Below are 19,300 nucleotides of genomic sequence, written 5' to 3'. Positions count from 1 at the left end.
CAAAGCTGGGATGGGCTATAACCACTGTGTTACCGACCGTGTCACTGCACCAGAGCTCCAGTGGTTCCAGGATGCTCCCTGTCTGCACTCCTTGCTCTGTGTGCCTGTGCTGCCCCAGCACTGCCATTCCTGCTTTGGAACAGTGGGGTGGTGGTGGGAGCTGTTGGGATGGCCACAAACCGCTCCATGGCATCAGGGTAAGGGCTTGAGTAGTGGAAGCCCAGTCTGGGAGTGTCAGCAGTGACACTGCACAAATGCCTTAGAGCTGTTAGGGGTGACTTAAATTCAGCAGGAAAAAGCTGCCCTTCAGGTGTCCTCGTGCTGTGGGGGTGATATGGGGCTCTCCTGTGAAGGACTCTCAGGAGAGGTGGGGGCTGCAGAGCTGAGCTTTGTGCAAGACTGCTGAGTTATCTTCCCAACTAGTCAGAGCAGCAAAGTGAGGCTGATGGCACAGTCCCAGGGTGGATTTGGCTTCTCATGGAAGCAGAGGCAAGATCTGCAGGGAAGGAGAATGCTGGGTTTTGACACTTTTCATATGAAGCCGGTTTGCTTCGTGCTGTGCACTTGGGAAGGGCCTGCTTGGCTCTCGGTGGGAGGTGCAGGACGTGCAAGCTGAAGGGAGTGGTGAGTGTGGCCTTTTCCCAGGATTGATGCCCGTGCCACTGTGTTTCAGTGTCAGCAAGGGCTGAAGTGGACTGTCCCATCCCCAGGGAGCCCTCACTGTACTGGCCTCTTGGTCAGCAAACAGCAAAGCAGCTTCAGTGGGAGAAGATTTGAGTTTTCTGTTGTGCTAAGGGGGAAAAAAAGGAAAGGGGAATTTCTTAGGGATGTGCTTCCCACCCCAGAGCTGGGATGGGGTGCAGCCACAGCAAGCTCAGCCTGGTGTGCCCAAGCATGCAGTGGGGAATGCAGCAGAGGAAACCTGAGGACAGCCACTGTGTGTAGCAGGGGTGAATTCTAAATCCCTTGCATGGTTTTGCACGTTGTTTTGGAAGCTTTACATCTTTTGCAGGCTCCCCTTTCCCTGAGCGACCATCCCACGGTGTCACATGCAGTCTTCTTTCCATCAGCATAACCTGGTTTTTTTTCAACTCTGTCTGTGGACTGCAAACAAAAATGTCTTCAGTGTCTGTTACCTCTTCACGTGGTTTTGTTACCACGAGCTATAACCTAGATGTGATTCCTGACAGAGCAGCCAGCTCGCCACGTTTTGCTTCATAAAGGACTCGGTGTCCCTCATGCTACTGCAGAACAGCTCTCTGAAAGCAGGAGCCCCTCTGAGACAGCATCAGCTGGACCATGGGTGCCCTGCCCGTGAGGTGATGGCAGGATCCTCCCTCGGAGCACTTCTGGTTCTGAGCCGTTCCTCGAAGGGTCTTCGGTGTGTTTGGAGCATCACCCCCAGGCACTGTGAGCTTTTTTACCTCCCCGGTGCCCTCATGGCCCTCCCCAGATTATTTTGCATGTTTAGCCCTAAAACAGGTATTTTCCCAGTGGAAGGGGGTCACACTGATGAACTGAGCCAATCTTTCTAGAACCTGAGACCTTTCCTGATGACCACTAGACCATCAAAATGCACAGGCGTTGTGCTTTTGTGTTCTCTCGTGGGATGAGGGAGAAATAAAGGTGGGGAGGAGGTCAGGACACTCAGCTGTGGGCTGACCAGGCTTGTTTCTCCACCTTCACAAAGCAGAAGACAGTCTTCTCACCTGAGACACTCTTTGCTTCGTTGCTCTTTTCCGCAACTTGTTTTTCGCCAGGAGAAGTTCCGAGCGATGCCATCCACGGTGACTTTGGGGTGGAATGTGCTGTGGGAAGCAGGATGTTGCTGCGTAGGTTCCTGGCAGCGTCAGGTTTTGGTGGTGATGCTCTGTGACTGGGGGTGAATTGGCACAAGGGAGGATCCATCACGTGCATGAGCAATGCTGGATCTCTGCCTCTCCGTGGCACGGGGGGGTTTGTGGTCTTTGGGCATTCCACTTCTTGGGAATTACAGCAGGAGGACCAAGGCCATCCCAGAAGGGGCTTTGGCTTTTCTAGAAAAAGGAACTCTTAATTCTCTTCACAAATTCAGTGTTTTCTTGTCTGCAAGGAAAAATCCATGTAAACTTGGGGAAAATTTTCCGGGCTTTCCTTCCATCGTTCGATTAGAACGCTCTTGGCTCATTCCCCCTTCTTTGTCTAAATTCAGTATTTACAGGAACTCTTGTGGGCAGAGGAGAGATGAGCAGAGCTCCCTCCAAGTGTCCCTGGAGTCCTCAGTGATCTTTCCTTCGGTCTGTCTGGAAAACTGTGAAGATCCAAGTGCCATGTCGGAAGGTCCAGCTTAAAAACAATTCCTTGGGTGCTTTTATCCCTGCAGTTGGGGCGTGTTTTCATCTGGGTCAGGTGCAGGGAGGGACAGGCAAAGTGCTGTAATTCTGAGCCATAGTCCAGGTGCCTTCACTCTGTCCTCTAAGAAGCTCTTCACTGTGAATTGCCTTGATCATCTGTCTTCATTCCACAGGAGCATCTCCGTGCTCGGTTGGTCTTAAGTCTCAGGAGTTTACACTTTTCAGGAGTGCCTTGTTTGGGGATTTTAGAAGCTAAAATCTCTCTGAAATGTTTTGGGTTTTTTTTTCTCTTCAATTTAACTTCTTTAACGTCCTTCTTTGGCTCTTAATGGTGGCTCTTAATTTGGCTCACAGGGGTTTTTTTTGGAAGCCTTCCTTTGGTCCTGTGTGAGTTGCTGGAGAACACAGGTAACAGCCGCCTGTTCCAGACCATCGCTGGGTGCAGTCTTTGTGCTGATGTGCGAATCTCTTGAGTACTTTTTGTTTTCCTTACTTTGGCTCACGCAGTGAAAATGGAGTTGGAATGACACCTAGTGGCAAATCGTGGTGTGTCCTTGGCGGGACACAGCCCGCTGTTGCTGGGTGAGATGCTCTTACAAGGAGGAATAGCGGGGTTGGTGTGCTGGGGAGTGGTCTTGGACCTAGTCCTGGGTGTTCATCAGCTGCCCTCTGTGGCACCTGATCCTGAGGAACGGCGTTTCAGCCTGCACAGGGATGGGAATGAGTCCACGTGCTCCCACTGGAAGGGATGCAAGGCATGTGCAGTCAACTCCCCCAGGGTCACCAGGAGATGCTCACCAGCACCTGCCTTGGGTGAGCGAAGCAGGAAAAGCAAAGCCTGAAGATGCTGAGGCTGGAATCACTACAGAATCCTGGAGTGATTTGGGTTGAAAAGGACCTTAAAGCTCAGCTCGTTCTAATCCTCCTGCCAGGGGCAGGGTCACCTTCCACTAGACCAGTCTGCTCCAAACCCCTGGCCTTGAACACTTCCAGGGCTGGGGCACCCAAAGCTTCTCTGGGCAGTAAGTTTGGGACTTTTATCTTGAGACACGGTGGAGCAGCTCAGGGTGTTGCTTCGCAGAGCGTTCTGTTTCAGGGAAATGCAGTTCTAAGGAGTAAAGGGAATTAGGGTTGTTTGTCTTTTGGAACTTAGCAGTACTGTGTAAAACAATCCCATCCTTTTGTCCTGGGAGTTTGGCTGCTCTCTTTGGGGAGAGAATTACAGCTTCAAAGAATGTTGATTCCTTGATTTTTATTTTTTTTTTTAATATTTTTGAGGGTTACTGGAAAAGAATGTGAAAAGGTCTTCCAGAAATAGTGTTAGGGGCTCTACAGATTGACATCCAGATTGTTGAGTGCATAGTAGATTTTTCTATGCTTTTTGCTAAAACAGCAATTACTGGTCCATGTTTGATTTACTTCTCAGGCTTCTAAAAAACTAACATGTCAACCCAGTGGTTGAAACCCCCCCCCCTTCCTTCGATCCAGAAGAAGCCTGTGCTGTTTAACACTTGAGATTGTGAGAGCATCCAGATGCTCCTGCCAGCTCCTGGTCTGGGTTGTTCTTGGAAAAGTACAGCCCTGCGTGAGGAAAAGCTTTAGAGCCTTGTGAGGAGCTTAAGCCCAGACAAAAGGGCTCAGACCTGCTGGCTTCAGTAGCAATGTGGAAACCAGCTGCAGTGCAGGGCCCGTGTGACGTGTTTGTTTTGGATGTGATACACCCTCAGACTCTTTGGAATCTGGATATTTCCTTCTTTGAGGTCAGATTTTTCTGTCCTGGTAATTTACATTCTTACTTCGACCCTGCTCTGTTTCTCAGTCCGGTTTTCCACCCCGGTGTTTGGCTGAAGTACTAAGAGAGTCAGCTTTTATCTCATGCACAAACTGGAATAGGGATGATGGTTCCCTCTGCTTCTGGGCAGCAGCTCTGGGTTTGCCTCTGCAGGAGCTGTGGCGAGTCTGGGGCAAGGTAAAAGCACCCATGGGAGAAGGCTCCCTTTGAGGACCTGCAGTGCAGGCTCAACTCAGTCTGATCTTGTACCACGTAGGGCAACTACTGCGTGTCTGTCACAGGTCTCTTGTGGGGCAGTGTGGGGCCATATTTAAGAGATGATACTTAAGATTTGGAAGGTTTGAGGTGGCGTAAATTAAAATCTCAGTTGTTCCACTTAATTTATTTTTCTGAATGAAGCAGAGCAGCGCAGAGATGGGCTTTTTGGGGGGAGGAGGAGTTGCAGACTGTTCTCTGGCAGCAGTGTGAGCCCTGGGACTTGCAGGGAGGGTGGTTTGTCCCAGCCTCTCACCCACACTCGGCTTCCTGCTGGAAAACACCACAAAGTGCCTGTGCCACTCCGTGCCACACACCCAGCTCTGAGTTGCCTTCACCACTCCTGGGAGGGTTTTGGTGCTTTCTTTGACCACTCAGTCCCCTCTTTCATCCTGGATTAGGAACGCAGCTCTCAGGCGGGTGCCAGCTGTGCCTTACCGCGCAGGAGCCTTCCCAAAGGAATCAATGTGAAGCAGCAGGGATGCAGTGGCATCACACACCTCCCACCCTCAGTGTCCTGAGAGCAGAGGGAGCTCTGCCTGGTGATGGTTGTTCCTCCTCCCCTGTCCTCCCCTGCCTGGCAGCACTGTAGGTCCCTCCTGCATGACGAGCTCGCTGCTGCTGCAGGTGTCATTGCACTTTTCATCTGCTGGATGGGGAAGAGGTGATGGGACAGCTCCACAGCCCCAGCGAGGTGCGTCACAAACCAGCAGCCCCTGCGTGGACGCTCAGATGCCTCGAGTTTTCCTGTTGCCTCTCACTACGGAAAGACACCTCCCGGGAAGCTCTCGGGCTCCGAGACCTTCCGGCTCTCGGTGTTATTTTTGGTCGCCCGGTTTCCGGTGCTGGGTTGGAATTGTTTGGAGGTGACTCCGGTCGTATCCAGTCGGTCTCCTCGTGGGACTGTTTTGAGAAGTGTCCCATCCTGTGACTTGAGTCCTGGAATCGCTCCAGGGCCTGTGGCGTTGGGTGAGGTTGGAATCATTGTAATTAGTCCGTAATGTTACGATTAGAGTGTACAGAATTATTTATTTGGTGTACTCGGTCTGCTAAAACATGTCCATGTATTCTGTGTACCCCGTGGCTCTGCTGTCGTTCGTTCTGCCTCCCAGATCACCCGCGGGCTCCCTGCTGGAAGGCGCCGATTTCCAGGCTGGGAATGATGGGTAAACACGTGGAAAACCAGGAGCTGCTCACCTCTCCAACATGTTCTTGGATCACAGCAAGAAGGTAAACAGCTCGCTGATTTATCGCAGCAGCTGCCCAAGGGGGAGGGCTGGGGTGTCCATGGGATGCTCTGGGCGAGGCAGGCACTCAGCCTGCTGCTGGAAGGCAGGGTTGGGAGGCTTAACAGGCACTTTGGGACGTTGTCTTCGCTTTTCTTTGGCTGCAAGGTGGCCAAGTGGGCCAGAGAAATGCTCTGGGTTGCACACAGCCACTTGTCACCTCTACAGTTTCACTCTGAGCAAAACCTGTAGTATCAAATGATCAGCCACACCCCTCTTGAGTCACCTCCTCCTGGAAAAGAGGGGATTTTTTTAGGGGCAGGGAACTCTATCTCTGTGGTGGGAGGGCTGACAGTGACCTGAGCACACAGAGCAGATGACCCACAGTGCTGCAGTTGGTCAGTTCCTGTTTGAAGCTCCTTGTAGCCACCAGCTTCCTCTGCCCACGTGGCCCATTCCCAAATCTCTGACATTCACCTGGCTTTAAGGTCAGTTAGGAATTCCCTGCAGAGCAGACCACTAAATGAGGCTAAATTTTATCCTACCAAACTAAAGTTCATCAGCCCTGGGCTTTATTTGAGCAGAATTTTTTTAATCTCAGTCATATGTGCTGGGCTATTTGTCTTTGCCCTCCGTTGCTGTTCCATAGCCCTTCCCATGGGTATGTCCCTGTGTAGCATCACATTCTCTCTGCAGCTGGTTGATAGAGTGATTACAACATTTTGGGGGCTGTGATTCACACAGGAAAGGTTTTGTACCGCACTCACATCACTGCTAAGGAAAAACAAACCCCGTGCCTCACGTTGGGACAGTCTGATCCTGCTCCTCTCCACAGTGTCCCATCACCAGCTCTATTTTGAGCAGCCAGGAACCAGGTTGTAATTCACTGAACATGTGTCTTGTGACTCCCATGTCACACAAGACTTGTTTCTTTTTTTTGCACTGGCCATTGTCTCAACATTTGGGTGAAAACCTGTTGCCTGACCTTGAATTTTGTTTTCAGTTTCTAATGTTCCATTGGCGTGGCTTTCAGTTTCCTGCTCTGTTACCTGGCAGATCTGCAGGTGTGAAGCAGTGTGCTCCTCTCCAGCCACCCCCTTCCACCTTCCCGAGACCTGCCAGGAGCTCCTCCTGGCACTTCTCTCTTTTAGGATCCCGTGAACCTGCCAGCATCCACCCTCCACTGCAAGCTGAGCTTTCTGGTGCCGAGCCTGGTGAACTGCAGCTCCGCAGTCCCTTCCCTAGTGGCACCTCACACGTGGGTCAGTGGAAGGACCCTTCTCCCACCCTCAGTGCTCTGGTGGTCTCTGGGCTGGTGCCAGGGTGTAGGTACTTGTGCTTGAAGACCCTCTGAGCAGCCCTTGAGGCACGGCCTGCCCTGCTCCCCTTCTGCCCAAGCATCATGTCCTGGCCTCACACCCCCCCTGGGTCCCCGCTGGGCACCGAGCTCCAGCTCTGCCGAGTTCTTGGGTTCAGCAGAGGAGCGTGGGGTGCCCCAGGCTCCACCACGTGCCTTCCACCCTGGTCTGCATCATGAGAAGAAAGGAGGCAGGGAGGCAGTGCTCAGCACAAGAAAAAAGATACTTTATTAGTCCCGGTGACGGGATGGCACAGCCGGCAGCTTTGACCTTAGGCGATGATGGTGTCGATCCAGTTGCGGAACTGGCTGACGCGGGTGTACATGGCCGGAGTGCGGGTGTTGCAGTTGGAGGTTCCCCAGGAGACAATGCCGATCAGCATCCAGCCGTTGGCGCTCTGGTACACCAGAGGTCCGCCGGAGTCACCCTGCGGAGGAGACTCGTGCTTAGTGCCCCTGGCACACGCTCCAGACCGGCCCCTGCCACCCCAGCCAGCTGCTCCCCTGCCCGCAGCCACGTGCTGCAGCTTCAGTCTGTGGCTCCATAGACACAGGATGCCGCATATCCCCTTCCTCCACCCTCCCTGCGATGCAGTGGGAGCTCAGCAAGACCCCAGGTTTCTTTCTTTTCCTCCACCCACCCCGTGGTGCAGCAGGAGCTCATCTCCTTACCTGGCAGGAGGTGGCACCGGCCCCACCGGCGCAGATCATGGCGTTGGTGATGCGGTTGCCCCAGTACTGCATGCACTGGCTCTGGGAGACCAGGGGCACGACCACCTGCTGCAGGGCCGTTGCCAAGGCTTGAGCTAGGGGAAGAAGCACCATTAAATCACCTCAGCGCTGGTGGGTCTCCTGGAAAGCACGTGGGTGCCCTGGGCAAGCTCCTGCTGGTGCTCCCCAACACATGGGTGCTGCCATGGGAAGCACTTTCCCCCTCTGTGCCAGGGTACCCCTCCTTCCTCGGGCAGGATCACTCTGTGTATGGAGCCTCGAGCTGCACGCTTGTGCACGCTCAGACAGGGTAACTCCACTGCCCACCTCCCTCCCCCTCCACCCATACAGGATGTGTCACCTCCCCCAGACAGCCCTGGACCCTCAGAGCCCCCAGGAGGAGCAGCAGCCACACGCAGCCCTCCCCGGAGCCACAGCACACGTACAGTTGGGGTTGGTGCGTCCCCAGCCGGTGGTGACAGCCTGGGCGTTGTTGGGCAGAACCAGATTGGCGGGGGCCAGGCAGATGGGGGCCACACGGGATCCCAGCTGGGCGGGCGTGGAGAGCCTCAGCAGGGTGATGTCGTTGTTCATGGTGTTGGGGTTCCAGCCGGGGTTGGTGATGGCCTGCAGAGAAACACCGTGGCACTTCATTCCTGCCCGGTGGGAGCAGCCACGGCGCGGAGCTGCAGCCCTGGCACCACACCAGCCCCGCTCACCCTGGACACGGTCTTCACTTGAACGGGCTCGTAGCTGGAGCTCAGGTCATACTCCCCGAGGACGACGACATGGGCGTTCGGGCTGCGAGAGGTAAGGGAGAGTCAGGGGGGCGTGGGGCGTCCAACACCCCAGCTGGGAACGGGAACCCAAGGGAAGCCACCGTGGGGACAGCTGGAGAGGAAGCAGCCCTGGGCCGCTCAGGCCTTTGGGGCTGACCCGAGGGCCACTCAGCAATGCCCAGCATGCTCCAGAGCCCTGACAGTGGCACCAGCGTGGCCTGGCCAGGTGGTGGCTCCTTACTTGAAGTTGCAGTGGGCAGCTGTGACGACCCAGTACTGGTTGATCAGGGAGCCGCCGCAGAAGTGGGATCCGCTGCGGGTCTGGGGAGCAAAGAGGGAGGAGGAGCTGGGGCTGGGCAGGCTGAGCCACCCCCAGCTGGGGGCAGTCAGAGGTTCCCCCCATGTGCCCACCCAGCTCCCAGCCACAGCGCCCGGCTGGCTGTGCCACCGCAGTGCTTGGGGCAGTGCCCCTGCCCGGGGGTGGGACGGTGCTGTACCTGCAGGGACACCTGCCAGGGCCATGAGCCGGGCACGGCGTTCTGCCCGTTGACGATCCTCTCGCTGTAGGCCACCGAGGGGCTGACGGCGGGCACCCCGCACCCTGCGGGACAGGCAGACGGGCACAGGGGTGACCCCAAAAGCTCAGGGCTTGTATCTGGGGGCTGTCTGCACTGGCGCAGGTGGCTCTGTGCCCCCCTCCCGTGTGTCCTGCTGCACCCTGAGGACCTCCCTGCACCCACGGGCAGCACTTACCGGAGACGGTGCTGGCGAGGGCCAGGCAAGCAAGTACCCACAGGAACGCCATCCTGGACAGATGCAGGCTGAGCTCCTGGGGCCCACGAGCTTTATAGTGGCCAGGAGGCCACATGGCTTGTAGCTAGGTGGGTCAAGGTCCCCCTGTGGCCTTGTGTCAGCTGTGGGCAGCGGTGCCAGGCCTGGCACACACTGTGCCCCTCCAAACAGGGGTGTGGGAAGGTACTGCTGGAAGACACCTGGGGTGCTTGGGCTGCTGCTGTAACGAGTTGTGTCAGTTCTCACTGCAGCCTGTGGAGCTGGGGAGGGGAGAGCACCACGGGGCTGTGATGGGGGGCATGGGGGGCTGCTTGTGGGCACACAGCTGGGGTAGCAGTGGGGCTGCACGTGGTGGGATGGGCACCAGTGCCTGAGGTGTGGGAGGTCATCCTGTGCCAAATCTGTTTCAGATCTGTTGGCACTAGAGCTGTTTTTCCATGTGGCCATGAAGTCCTGGCCTGGGCCAGCGCTGGTCCTAGCTGGATGTTCCCAGGGCTCAGAGCCACCCTTTGAACCACGCCCCTGGTACAGGTGAGCGAGTCCCAGAGCCAGTGGGGGCAGGTGAGGAGGGCAGACACCTTCCCAGGCAGGTGGGAGCTGTGGCCAGCCAGGCAAGCACACGGTGAGCCCCAAGGAGAGCTGTGGGCACCTCCCCAAGATGAGGCCGAGCCCACCACTGAGCATCCCCCCAGCACTACAGCTGCCTGACCCTGACCCCATCCTGGGCCTGGGCTATGCAGTGTCTCCCTCATCCCTGGGTGATCTCCCGAGGTGGCACCAGGTGCAGGGAGCCAGCTCTGGGGTGATTGAACATGGGGATGGTTCCCCCCCCCACACCCTGTGCCACCCACATGCCCCAGTCCCTGTCCTGACCCTCTGGGGAGCAGAGCCTGGACACTGGGGAGAGAGTGCACAGTTCAGGCCTTTATTTCCAGCAGTGGTGCCACACAAGGACAGCAGGATGCAGCCCACCCCAGGGCAGGAAGCGTGGCAGAGCGTGGAGGTCTCCCAGGGCACTGCAGGGGCTGGGCACAAGGATGTAGGCAGAGATACAGGCTGATCCTGATCTTCTCGTGGCACCTGGGGAGGAGACCAGCACCAGGCAGCAGCAGCAGAGGATGGAGAGCCAGAGCCTTGGACTCCAGTCCTGTTTTGGACACTGACAAATGAGCCAGAGCCAGGAAGTCTGGCAGGTCAGCAGGAACTCAGAGCTGATGGCACTGCCCAGGGCAGGGAGACCACCTGGTGCCCTTCTCCATGGCCATGAGCCATGAGCAGCTGGCTGAGCTGCTCTCCACTGGACACTCAGGGCCCAGGCTGGAGCAGCAACACCTGAATCCAGAGGACCTCCCATGCCCAAAACCCTCCTGCCAGCCTGCTCCCAGTAAGACTCCAATCTGCCTGGAAGCTGGGATTGTAGCAGGCTCCGTGGACTGGACCTGCTGCCTCAGGGAGCTGTCTGGAGACTTGGGGAAACCCAAACATCCCTACAGCCCCATGGAGACATGGATTTGCCCCAGCTGCAAACTCTTGTCTGCTCTGCAACATCTCTTCCTCCCTGCAGGCAATGGGCCAGGCCTGAGCAGCCCTCAGTCACTGTCCCAGCAGGCCAGCTACAGGCTGGATTTCCCCTGATCCAGGTAAAAACAGCTGCAGGCTGGATTTCCCCTGATCCAGGTAGGAACAGCTACAGGCTGGATTTCCCCTGATCCAGGTATCCCAAAACTGGTGCTTGCAGGGGACAGTGAGGCAAGACCAGAGGAGCACGGCACGTATCCAGACTGTCCCCAAGGCAGGGCACAGTGCTGCGTGCAGGGGATGCCACGTGCCACCTCCATTCCCCCCTGTGCAGCTGCAGAGATGCCCCCCGTGGTCCGTCCCTGCGTGGGGGGCAGTGGGAGCTGGCTGAGGGGCAGTGTCAGGCACACTTGCCCTTGCGAAGGCAGAAGGGCAGCTCTGGCACAGGCACCAGGATGGTGCTGAAGATGGGCCGGTAGCCCTCGGGCAGGACCTGGGGGTGCTGGGCCATCATTTCCAGCACCACGTGCCGCACTTCCTTGGAGACGTCGCCCCGGAGGTCCAGCAAGGTGGAGATGTGCTCGTCGCTGGGCAGAGAGGAACAGGTGAGTCAGGGCAAGCTGCTGACCCGCCACCCACAGTGCTTGTGTCCCACAAACCTCCCGTGATTCAGAGAAGCCAAGCTGAGGCAAGGGGAGAGCCGGTATTTTGCACCAGGCAAACTTCAAAATTTGCCTGAAAATAGCCCCTCTTCCCTCCCTCAACCCACGTGAATTTGGTTTTGACATTTCCAGTTTGGTGTTCTGTCATTTCTCACGCTTTGTTTGGGCACCAGACATGTGACTGCCACAGCAGAACTCCTTTTCCCTTTACCTCTTTGCCCCTGGGGCTTTGCAAGAACACCTCAGATCTGGAGCATGGGAAAAGGAGACCTCACGGGGTCCAACCCAAGACTGGCTCTCCTGGATGGACTCCCACCTACTCCCTCTTTCAGGAGGTACCTTACCTGGCATCAGGGTACTTGGTGATGAAGCCCAGCACCTCCAGGCTGAGCAGTGCTGGGTCTTTGAGGCAGATCAGCTCCCGCAGAGCAAAGACGGCCTCCAGGCTCTGCTGGCCCTGATCCAGGCCCTTGGGAGGGAAAGCAGCCAGGTGTGAGACCCGGGGCGAGGTCACCACAGTGAGACACAGCTGTGTCCTCGGTGCCCACGTGGGGACCTGGTTCTCTGCAGCTGTTTTCTTCCCACTGAGCATGTCCCACCCACCAGGGGCTGCCAAGCAGGGTGATGGTTCCCCAAGTCCCTAACCCAGCCACTTCCCCCCATCTTGGCCTCACAACCACCCGAGTGTGACAGCCACGTCTTGTCTGTGGGCTGATGTACCCACCCCACTTGCAGGAGGGTGAGCTGTGAGCTCCTTTACCCAACCTCACGGGGTGATGGTGCCCTCCAGGGGCACAGCCCCAGCTTCCCAGGGCACCCAGACCCCTCTCACCAGGCCACAGAAGAGCTCCCGGAGCTGAGTGGCGTCCTGCAGCAGGCGCTCGCAGAGCTGGCCCCGCTCCTCCTCGCTCTTGCACACCATCTTCCTCTGCATGAGCGCCCGCAGGTACTGGCTCGCCACCAGGAGCTCGCTCTCCATCAGCAGGAGCTGGGCAGGGGAGAGCTGTCAGTGCTGGCACTGCCTGCGTGTCAGACCCCACCTCCCCAGGGAAAGGCAAAGAGGAAAAGGGCCGGGTGCCACACCAAGCCGTGGCCAAGCTGCTGGGAAGACCCTCGGCTGAAGGCACAGAGAAAACAGCTGGATTTGGGGGAAGCCCTGAACACCTCTGTGTGGTGGTGTGCTCTCTGGGCTGCTCTGGAGGATACAGGCTCCCTGGCAAACCCGGCAGTGACTGGATCCCCTGCCCCCCAGCATGGCACCCAGCGGCCCAGCCTCCCCGCCCTGCAGACAAGCAGCCGTCCCAAGCGCAGCCGGTACCGTGAAGACGGGTTTCCTGACACGGGAGAAGTCCTTTGCATACTTGTCGATCACTTCACACATGCTGCCCACGAGCTGGGACCCAGAGAGCCACTTTCGGGAGGGCAGCTGCAGGCAGAGGGGCTGAAAGGGGCGGAGGAGCAGTGTCTGTGCCCTGCACTGTCACACCACTCCAGCTGCCAGCTCAGGGCGGCACGACACCCGCAGCTGGTGCCCACCTGCTGCCTGGCCACTTTGCCTTGCAAAGCCCCCTGCTGCCAGCCAGAACTCAATACAACAACAAAGGAGTGGTCTAGGTCAGGAAATTATGGAAACCCACTGGGGCTGTCCCTCCCTAACACCCCCCATCTGGGGCTTTATCTGGGTCACCTGTGTAGGCAGCAAGCTGCTCCTCACACACTCGCTTTTGGCCTGTCTTGCTGTGATTTTATTTTTAATTCCCACTCCTCCCCACTTCCCTGGTGTAGACAGGGCATGTTTTTGGCTGAGGGCTTTGGTTTCCAGCTCCTGCCATGCTGTCCTTGCCTGTCTTCCTGCCTGCAGGCACACATTCCCTCTGTCTCTGCTGGGGCCCCGTCAGCTCTTCACCCTTTGGCTCTTCCTTTGTTTTCATGGCACTCAAGCCCTAAATAGCAATGCTGTTAATTATTCCAGATTTTTGGTCCAGACTCCAGGAAAGCTAAATTTGACTACACTGGCAGGAAACGACTTGGGCAGTTGCTCATGGATTTGTATCCTCCAGGCTGACATCGCCACTCTCCAGCTGGTTTTCTGCCACGAGACAGCCATGGGAAGGAGCACGAGGCAGCCTGGGGGGGGCTGTGGCTCCTGGTCTCTGTCGGTTGGTGATTTGGGGGCCACAAACCATCTGCCCCAGCGATACGGGGCAGTGCTGGCTGGTGACAGACATCGGGTGGTTTATCAAGGTCTGGGAGCCAGGCTGGCAGAGATGTCTGCAGGATGATAGCAGGGTATGGAGCACATGGCAGGGGTCCCTGGCAGGAGTAACTCATGTCTGGGGCGTTGCTGTGAGGCTGTTCTTGCTGGGGCCGGGTTTGTTGCAGCTCTGTCAGGCTCATGTGCTGTGGACAAACGTACCTGCAGGTCCAGGAGCAGCTCCTCCAGCAGCAGCTGGCAGGCTTTCTTCTGCATCCTGTCTAGAGCAGCCCGGAGGGATGCAGGGACTTCTCTGTGGGCAGCGTCGGGGTGCAGGGAGGAGACAGAGTTGCTACAAGAGAGAAGAGAGGTACAGGTAGCCTGGGAAGCACGGTGGGGACACCGGTCCTGCAGGAGGACGGGGAGTAAGTGGCTTCCCTGTGGGTGGTGGGGCTGCTGCAAGAGCTGCAAACGGTGCTGGTGCAGGTTACCTGAGAGCCAGGTTGTTGTTGAGCATGGCCAGGAGGTAGGAGACATAGTACTTGGGCACGGCCCGGTCCTGCTGGTGCTCCTTCCCGCACTGCACCAGCGCTTCCCGCAGCCTGCACCACAGAGAGGAAACCCTGAGGGGCGGGCAGAGCAGTCCCATCACAAGGACATGGAGCTGGGATGCTCCTGGGGGCACGTGGACCTCCCATAACCCCCCCTCAGGTCTCTTGGCTCTTTCCTGATCCTGCCATCAGGCTGGAGAGTGACAGGTGGCTGGGCAGGGTGGGACAGTGGGGCTTAGCAGAGAAGCGTTTTGGGCAGCGAGCCCTGAGAGCTGATGCCTTCAAGGGCTAAGACAGCAGCTCCATGGGCAGAGAGGCTTTTGAGCCTCCTGTGACCTGGGTGAGACTTGGGTGCCCCACAGCCGATCTCCACCACCAGCCCATGATGCTTGGCCACGGGGCCCAGGGTCTGTGAGGATGGGCAGGGGTGTGAGGGGCTCCACTAACCGGCCCAGAAATGCCTCGAGCTCCTCCAAGGCCATGTTGTAAACCTTCTGCTGCAGAGAGTCATTGATCAAGGAAGCTACCTGGATGTTCTCATTCAGCATCTGCAGCGGGAGAGGAGAGTGGGGGTGAGTCAGGGACACCCTGCAGGCCCTGGCCCCCTTTTTGGGAGCTCCTAGCACAGCCATGTTCCAGCTGCACCCATGGTGCTGGGCACCCACCTGCATGACAATGACAGGCAGGGCTGACTGGAAGAATCCCTGGTGGTCTGTCTCGGGTTCCTCTTCCCTGAACCATTCCTTGAACTCCACCTCCAGGGTCCTCTGCATCCACTCTAGCACGCTGGCCTGCAGGACGGACACCCACCACAGGAGGCCCAAGAAGTCAGGTACTGACTCCCTTGAGACCCAGCACAGCAAGCAGTGAGTCCTGGGCCTGGTCCCACAGGCTCATGGTCTGGGGCTGCTGTCAGAGCAGATGCTTGGCTCGGTGGTGGTCCCTGCTCCACTCACCTTGACTTTCACCACGTATCTCCTCTCTGTCTGATCCACAAGCTCAGGGGACATCAAAGGACCCAGAGCAGAAACATCCACTTCTGGGAGAAGGTCGGGGTGACCCATCATCTCTGGGCTGGAAGGCAGAGAGGTAGGTCAGGGCTGGGTAGACCTGTGTTTCCCAGAGTTCATACCTCTCCCTCTGTCCTCCTGCTGGTCATCCCCTGGTAGCCAGAGCCACTCTACCAACCCACGCACATGCTGGTGAACAACCCAGCTCTCCACAACAACCCCTGCTTTGTCAGTGCCAGGCTTGGTGCTGACCTGTGGTACACGTGGAGCGCCCACTCAAGGAGGAGGAAGAGCCCCTGTTTGTCCAGGTCCTCCCGGAGGATCTCCTGGAGGTGGCTGGCGAGGGCCTGGTGGTAGGTGGCAGTGCAGACACTGAGGATGTTGTAGTGAGCTGGGACGCACTGGACCATCAGGTCCTTCACCACGGTCAGCTCACACACGATGTCCCTCTGCAGCGCTGCCAGGTGCCTGGCCAGCCCCGGCCCCTCAGCGTCCACAGGAGCACCGTGGAAGCGGGCTCCTCTGATGGTGTCCTGCAGCACGTGGTAGAACTTCTGCCTCCAGCCCTTGGGGCGGCCAGGGGGCAGGAAGGTGGCCTCCAGGAGCAGAGTGTCATCTATTTTCTCCTCCCGCTCGATGATCCTCACAGCGGTGACGAACAGAACGGGGTCCTCCCGCACCAAGCGCAGGCTGCCGCCCACGATGTCCCACAGCCGCTTGGCCAGGGTCTCGTTGAGCTGCTGCAGGCCGCTGAAGTAGGACAGCACAGTTGCCTGGGCACCGGAGAGCCCGCGGAGGTGCAGCTGGGAGAGGATGTCGTCCCGGAGGTGCTCCACCATCATGAGCTCCGCGTGGGCCTCCAGGAGACGCTGCCCGTGGAGCAGCTGCAGGGTATGGGAAAAAACCTCGTGCACTGTGGGAGAGGGAGGAGGGATGCCAGGGGGTCTGCACCAGGGGCATGGGCGCAGGTTATCAGGGAGAAGGGGCTGAGGTCTGGGGGTCCGGGAGCACCGTGCTGGATCAGGCCCTGGGGAGGCAGTGAAATCTCTATCCACGGAGACTTTCCAAACCCAACAGGCAAAGCCAGAGTGACCTGCTCAAGCTTTGCCACCAGCCCTGCACGGACTGAAGTTCTCCCCTCTGCCTTCCAGCCCAAATCCACCGGGACCAGGCCAGCGCCTTTACCTGAGAAGATCTGTGGCAGCACCTGGACCACAGAAGCCAGCTGGACGTGCTCCTCCACCAGCGCCCTCATCTGCTGCAGGCCCTGGAAGTGGTCGGCGCTGTCCAGCAGGGCCCAGCGCGCAGCCCCCAGGTCCTGGCACACGCTCTGCACCTCCTGCGCCGCCGACCGCAGCTGCTCCAGCCCCGCACTCACCCCCTCCAGGTAGGACTGCACGGTTGACTGGGGAGCAGAAGGGGATGGAGGGGCAGTGGAGCAGCTCCACGAGGCAGGGGGACTCCCACACCGTTTGTCCCGGCCCTGTGTGGTCTGTGTTGCAGGCGCTCTCCCGGCCCCACAGGTCACACCTGCCCCTGTCATCACACCCTCAGACCATTATATCTCTTGGACCTTCTGTGATGGCCCCGCTCCACTGCACACCCAGCTTCTAGGAACCCCCTCCAGCAGCAGGAATGGCTCGTAGGGGGTGGGGTGAGGGGCAGTGACTGCTGTGCACGAGGTGGGAGAAGGGCATCACTTTGGGGGGGGTGACCAAGACCACGGGATGAGCAGTAACCAGATGTCTCCTTTCACTTTAAAAATACTGCTTTGCTTCTGCAAAAGAGCAGCAGGCCACAGGGCCCTTGTGTACCCCCCCCAAGGCATGTGGATGGCATGAAGTACCTCAGTGGCTGTACAAACCCTCCTCCCAAATTTGATTTCCATCATTTCCAGCCCTGCAGTGGCACTGGCACATCTCCATGCCCTATCCATGCATCTAATGCCTATCTCCTAATGCCACTGTCCTTCTACCCAGCATCACCAGCAACAAGTTGCTTTCTCTGAGGCCACATCACTTAGAACAAGTTGCCTCCTGGATAATTCAGCCACACTGAGAGTAGGAGAAACCATCTCCAAAATAATCAGGAGAAGGTTGCAGTGCTCAGACAGATTGGTCATTCCTTGGGTCACGTAAAAACATCACCCTGAGGAGGGAGGTGTGCAGGGGGACTGGAACAGCCCTTGCAGATGTGTAGAAATGGAATTTTCCCTGTGGGGACCCGAAGGCAGGGGCAGGTTGGAGCTCTGTGCCTCCTCCCAGCTGTGAGGAAGGGCAGCCTTTGGTGCTGGGATGGGGCAGTGATAGGGAGCGCTGACTCCTGCACGTGGGATGTGCTGAACCCCCTTGGTGTTTTATTCTGAAGGATGGTCAGAAACACGGGAGACTCATTTTAACACCTCAGACACGGCCTGAGAATAGGGCAGGGCGTGGGCGTGGGGGTTACCAGATCTTTTCTCCAAAACAATTGCCATTTTCCCCTCAACCGCCAGCCAAAGGAAAAGATTTTGCCAAAAGTAGACAGAAAGAAGATTTAATGCACAAGAGGGCACCCTGGCAGGGATCCCTGCCTGGAGAGGCGGTGAGGCTGCGGGTGGTCCACGTGGCAAACACCCACCTTCAGCCGGGACTGGATGGAGCTGTTCCTCTGTGTCTCTCGGCTCCGGTAATGCCCAAGCCCCTCCAGTTTCTCGGGGCGGTAAAACACCCCTGAAGCCCATTTGAGAGCAGCTCCTCTGGCCAGCTTCTCAGCCTTCTCTGCTTCCGGCCACTCCTCGTCTGGGGATGAAGCCAGGGGTCAATGAGCACAGCGAAGTGGGGCAGGAAGAGCCCCTGAGGCCGGAGGCAGGAAGCTGGCTGCCAGCAGACTTCCAAGCACGTCCCAGCGTGGGAAGCTGGACAGGATGGCACCAAGTGGGCTCTTCCACAAGGGCCCCACGAGGTGCCACAGCTACAGATTGGTATTGTCACAGTGGCTGTGGCAGTGAGAAGGCTGCCCTGGGGAACTGTGACTCAGCCTGCCAGCTCACGCTGTCCCCAGGCTGAGCACACATCCCCACTGCTCCCACAAACACAGTGGTGGGTTCTCTGAGGGGGTGTGATGCCACCTGGGAAGTCCCCAGCAGGGCTGAGGCTCTGGCAGTGAGTCAGCAGGAGGGATGGAGAGGTGGCAGCTCTCGCAGCAAGGAGAGCCAGGCAAAGGTGAGGACGGGAGGCTTCTAAAAGCTCCCACACTGTGGGGGGCCCAGTGTTCCCCTCGGCACAGGGTCCAAAGCCATGTCAAAGGCCTCCTGGGCAAAGTGGAGGGCTGAGAACCAGCGCAGTTATCACACACCAGTCTCTGTCCCCAGCGGGGAGGGGGGGGTATGCAGTTTAATCGCTCCCCCCACCCCATCCCCAGCCACTCCCTGCAGCCCCAAAGCGATGTCACCCCGTGCCAAGCCAGGCTCCCGCTCTGCTGGGAAGCCACGGGCAGCCTCGGGTCCGGGGGGCTCCGGAGGAGGACAGCAGCTTCGAGGATAAGATGCGCAGGGAGCAGCGCTGCCCCCGGCGCAGATATCACCATCGGGAAGCACAGCCAGGCTTCCACCCCACCCAACAACACAAGGCACCAGCCCACGGCACAGGGAAAAGGTCCAAGGGGCTGGTGAGGCAGAGGGCAGGGGAGCCCCCAGAACGCGCTGCAAGCAGTAGCATCCCTCCCCTGCCCAGCTCGCCGGCTCCCCGGGGCGCATCACCCCCGTTACCTCTGGGGCTGGCGGCGCGCTCGTCCTCCGCAGACATGCCCATGGTGTGTGGATGGAGCTGCGGGGGCCAGGGCAGGGCTGCGGAGGAAGCCGGCAGGGCTCCGTTTCCTCAGCCGGAGCAGCCGCGCTCCTCAGGGCCCCATTGTGTTCCCGCAGCCGCGCTCAGGACGTCAGGAACGGGGGGCGGAGGGGAGGGGGGGACACGGGAAGGCACCGCGACAGCCGCAGGTCTCGGGAGTGCAGACCGTGGGATCGTTTAGGTTGGAAAAGTCCGGCCGTTAAGCCAGCACTGACAAACCCACCACTACACCGCGTTCCCAAGTGACACATCCTCACGCCTTTCGAGCCCCTCCAGGCACGGTGACTCCATCA

The 19,300-nt window shown here is 58.1% G+C and overlaps 2 protein-coding genes across 4 annotated transcripts; both read right to left on the bottom strand.

Moving 5' to 3' along the window:
* Positions 1-6,411: 6,411 nt before the first annotated feature.
* EXOC3L1 (exocyst complex component 3 like 1) lies at positions 6,412-19,192 on the bottom strand. Of its 3 annotated transcripts, none has more exons than XR_003573799.1 (14): positions 18,929-19,192; positions 17,800-17,960; positions 16,366-16,585; positions 15,433-16,093; positions 15,127-15,244; positions 14,836-14,961; positions 14,618-14,718; positions 14,111-14,221; positions 13,842-13,971; positions 12,744-12,866; positions 12,258-12,413; positions 11,770-11,894; positions 10,989-11,350; positions 6,412-6,425 (listed from the first exon to the last, which is right to left on the bottom strand). XR_003573799.1 is itself a non-coding variant. In XM_027906418.1 (14 exons), the coding sequence occupies exons 1-14, from the start codon at positions 18,969-18,971 to the stop codon at positions 11,164-11,166; spliced, it is 2,151 nt and encodes a 716-aa protein (XP_027762219.1). In that variant the 5' UTR covers positions 18,972-19,192; the 3' UTR covers positions 10,934-11,163. The 3 variants fall into 3 exon arrangements, 2 of the variants coding, with proteins under 2 accessions (XP_027762219.1, XP_027762218.1); XM_027906418.1 differs by lacking the exon at positions 6,412-6,425 and having other exon boundaries at positions 10,934-11,350; positions 16,366-16,447; positions 16,559-16,585; XM_027906417.1 differs by lacking the exon at positions 6,412-6,425 and having other exon boundaries at positions 10,934-11,350.
* CTRL (chymotrypsin like) lies at positions 7,194-9,282 on the bottom strand. Its single transcript, XM_027906430.1, has 7 exons — positions 9,207-9,282; positions 8,951-9,054; positions 8,695-8,774; positions 8,394-8,475; positions 8,121-8,301; positions 7,636-7,769; positions 7,194-7,391 (listed from the first exon to the last, which is right to left on the bottom strand). Exons 1-7 carry the CDS (start codon positions 9,256-9,258, stop codon positions 7,236-7,238), a joined length of 789 nt encoding a protein of 262 aa, XP_027762231.1. The 5' UTR covers positions 9,259-9,282; the 3' UTR covers positions 7,194-7,235.
* Positions 19,193-19,300: the final 108 nt, after the last annotated feature.

Source organism: Empidonax traillii, unplaced genomic scaffold (assembly GCF_003031625.1).
Source record: "Empidonax traillii isolate 1590-97213 ecotype Southwest subspecies unplaced genomic scaffold, ASM303162v1 scaffold1297:size275931, whole genome shotgun sequence".
In the NCBI taxonomy this organism is placed as follows: domain Eukaryota; kingdom Metazoa; phylum Chordata; class Aves; order Passeriformes; family Tyrannidae; genus Empidonax; species Empidonax traillii.
This window is presented reverse-complemented; position numbering and strand designations above follow the sequence as displayed.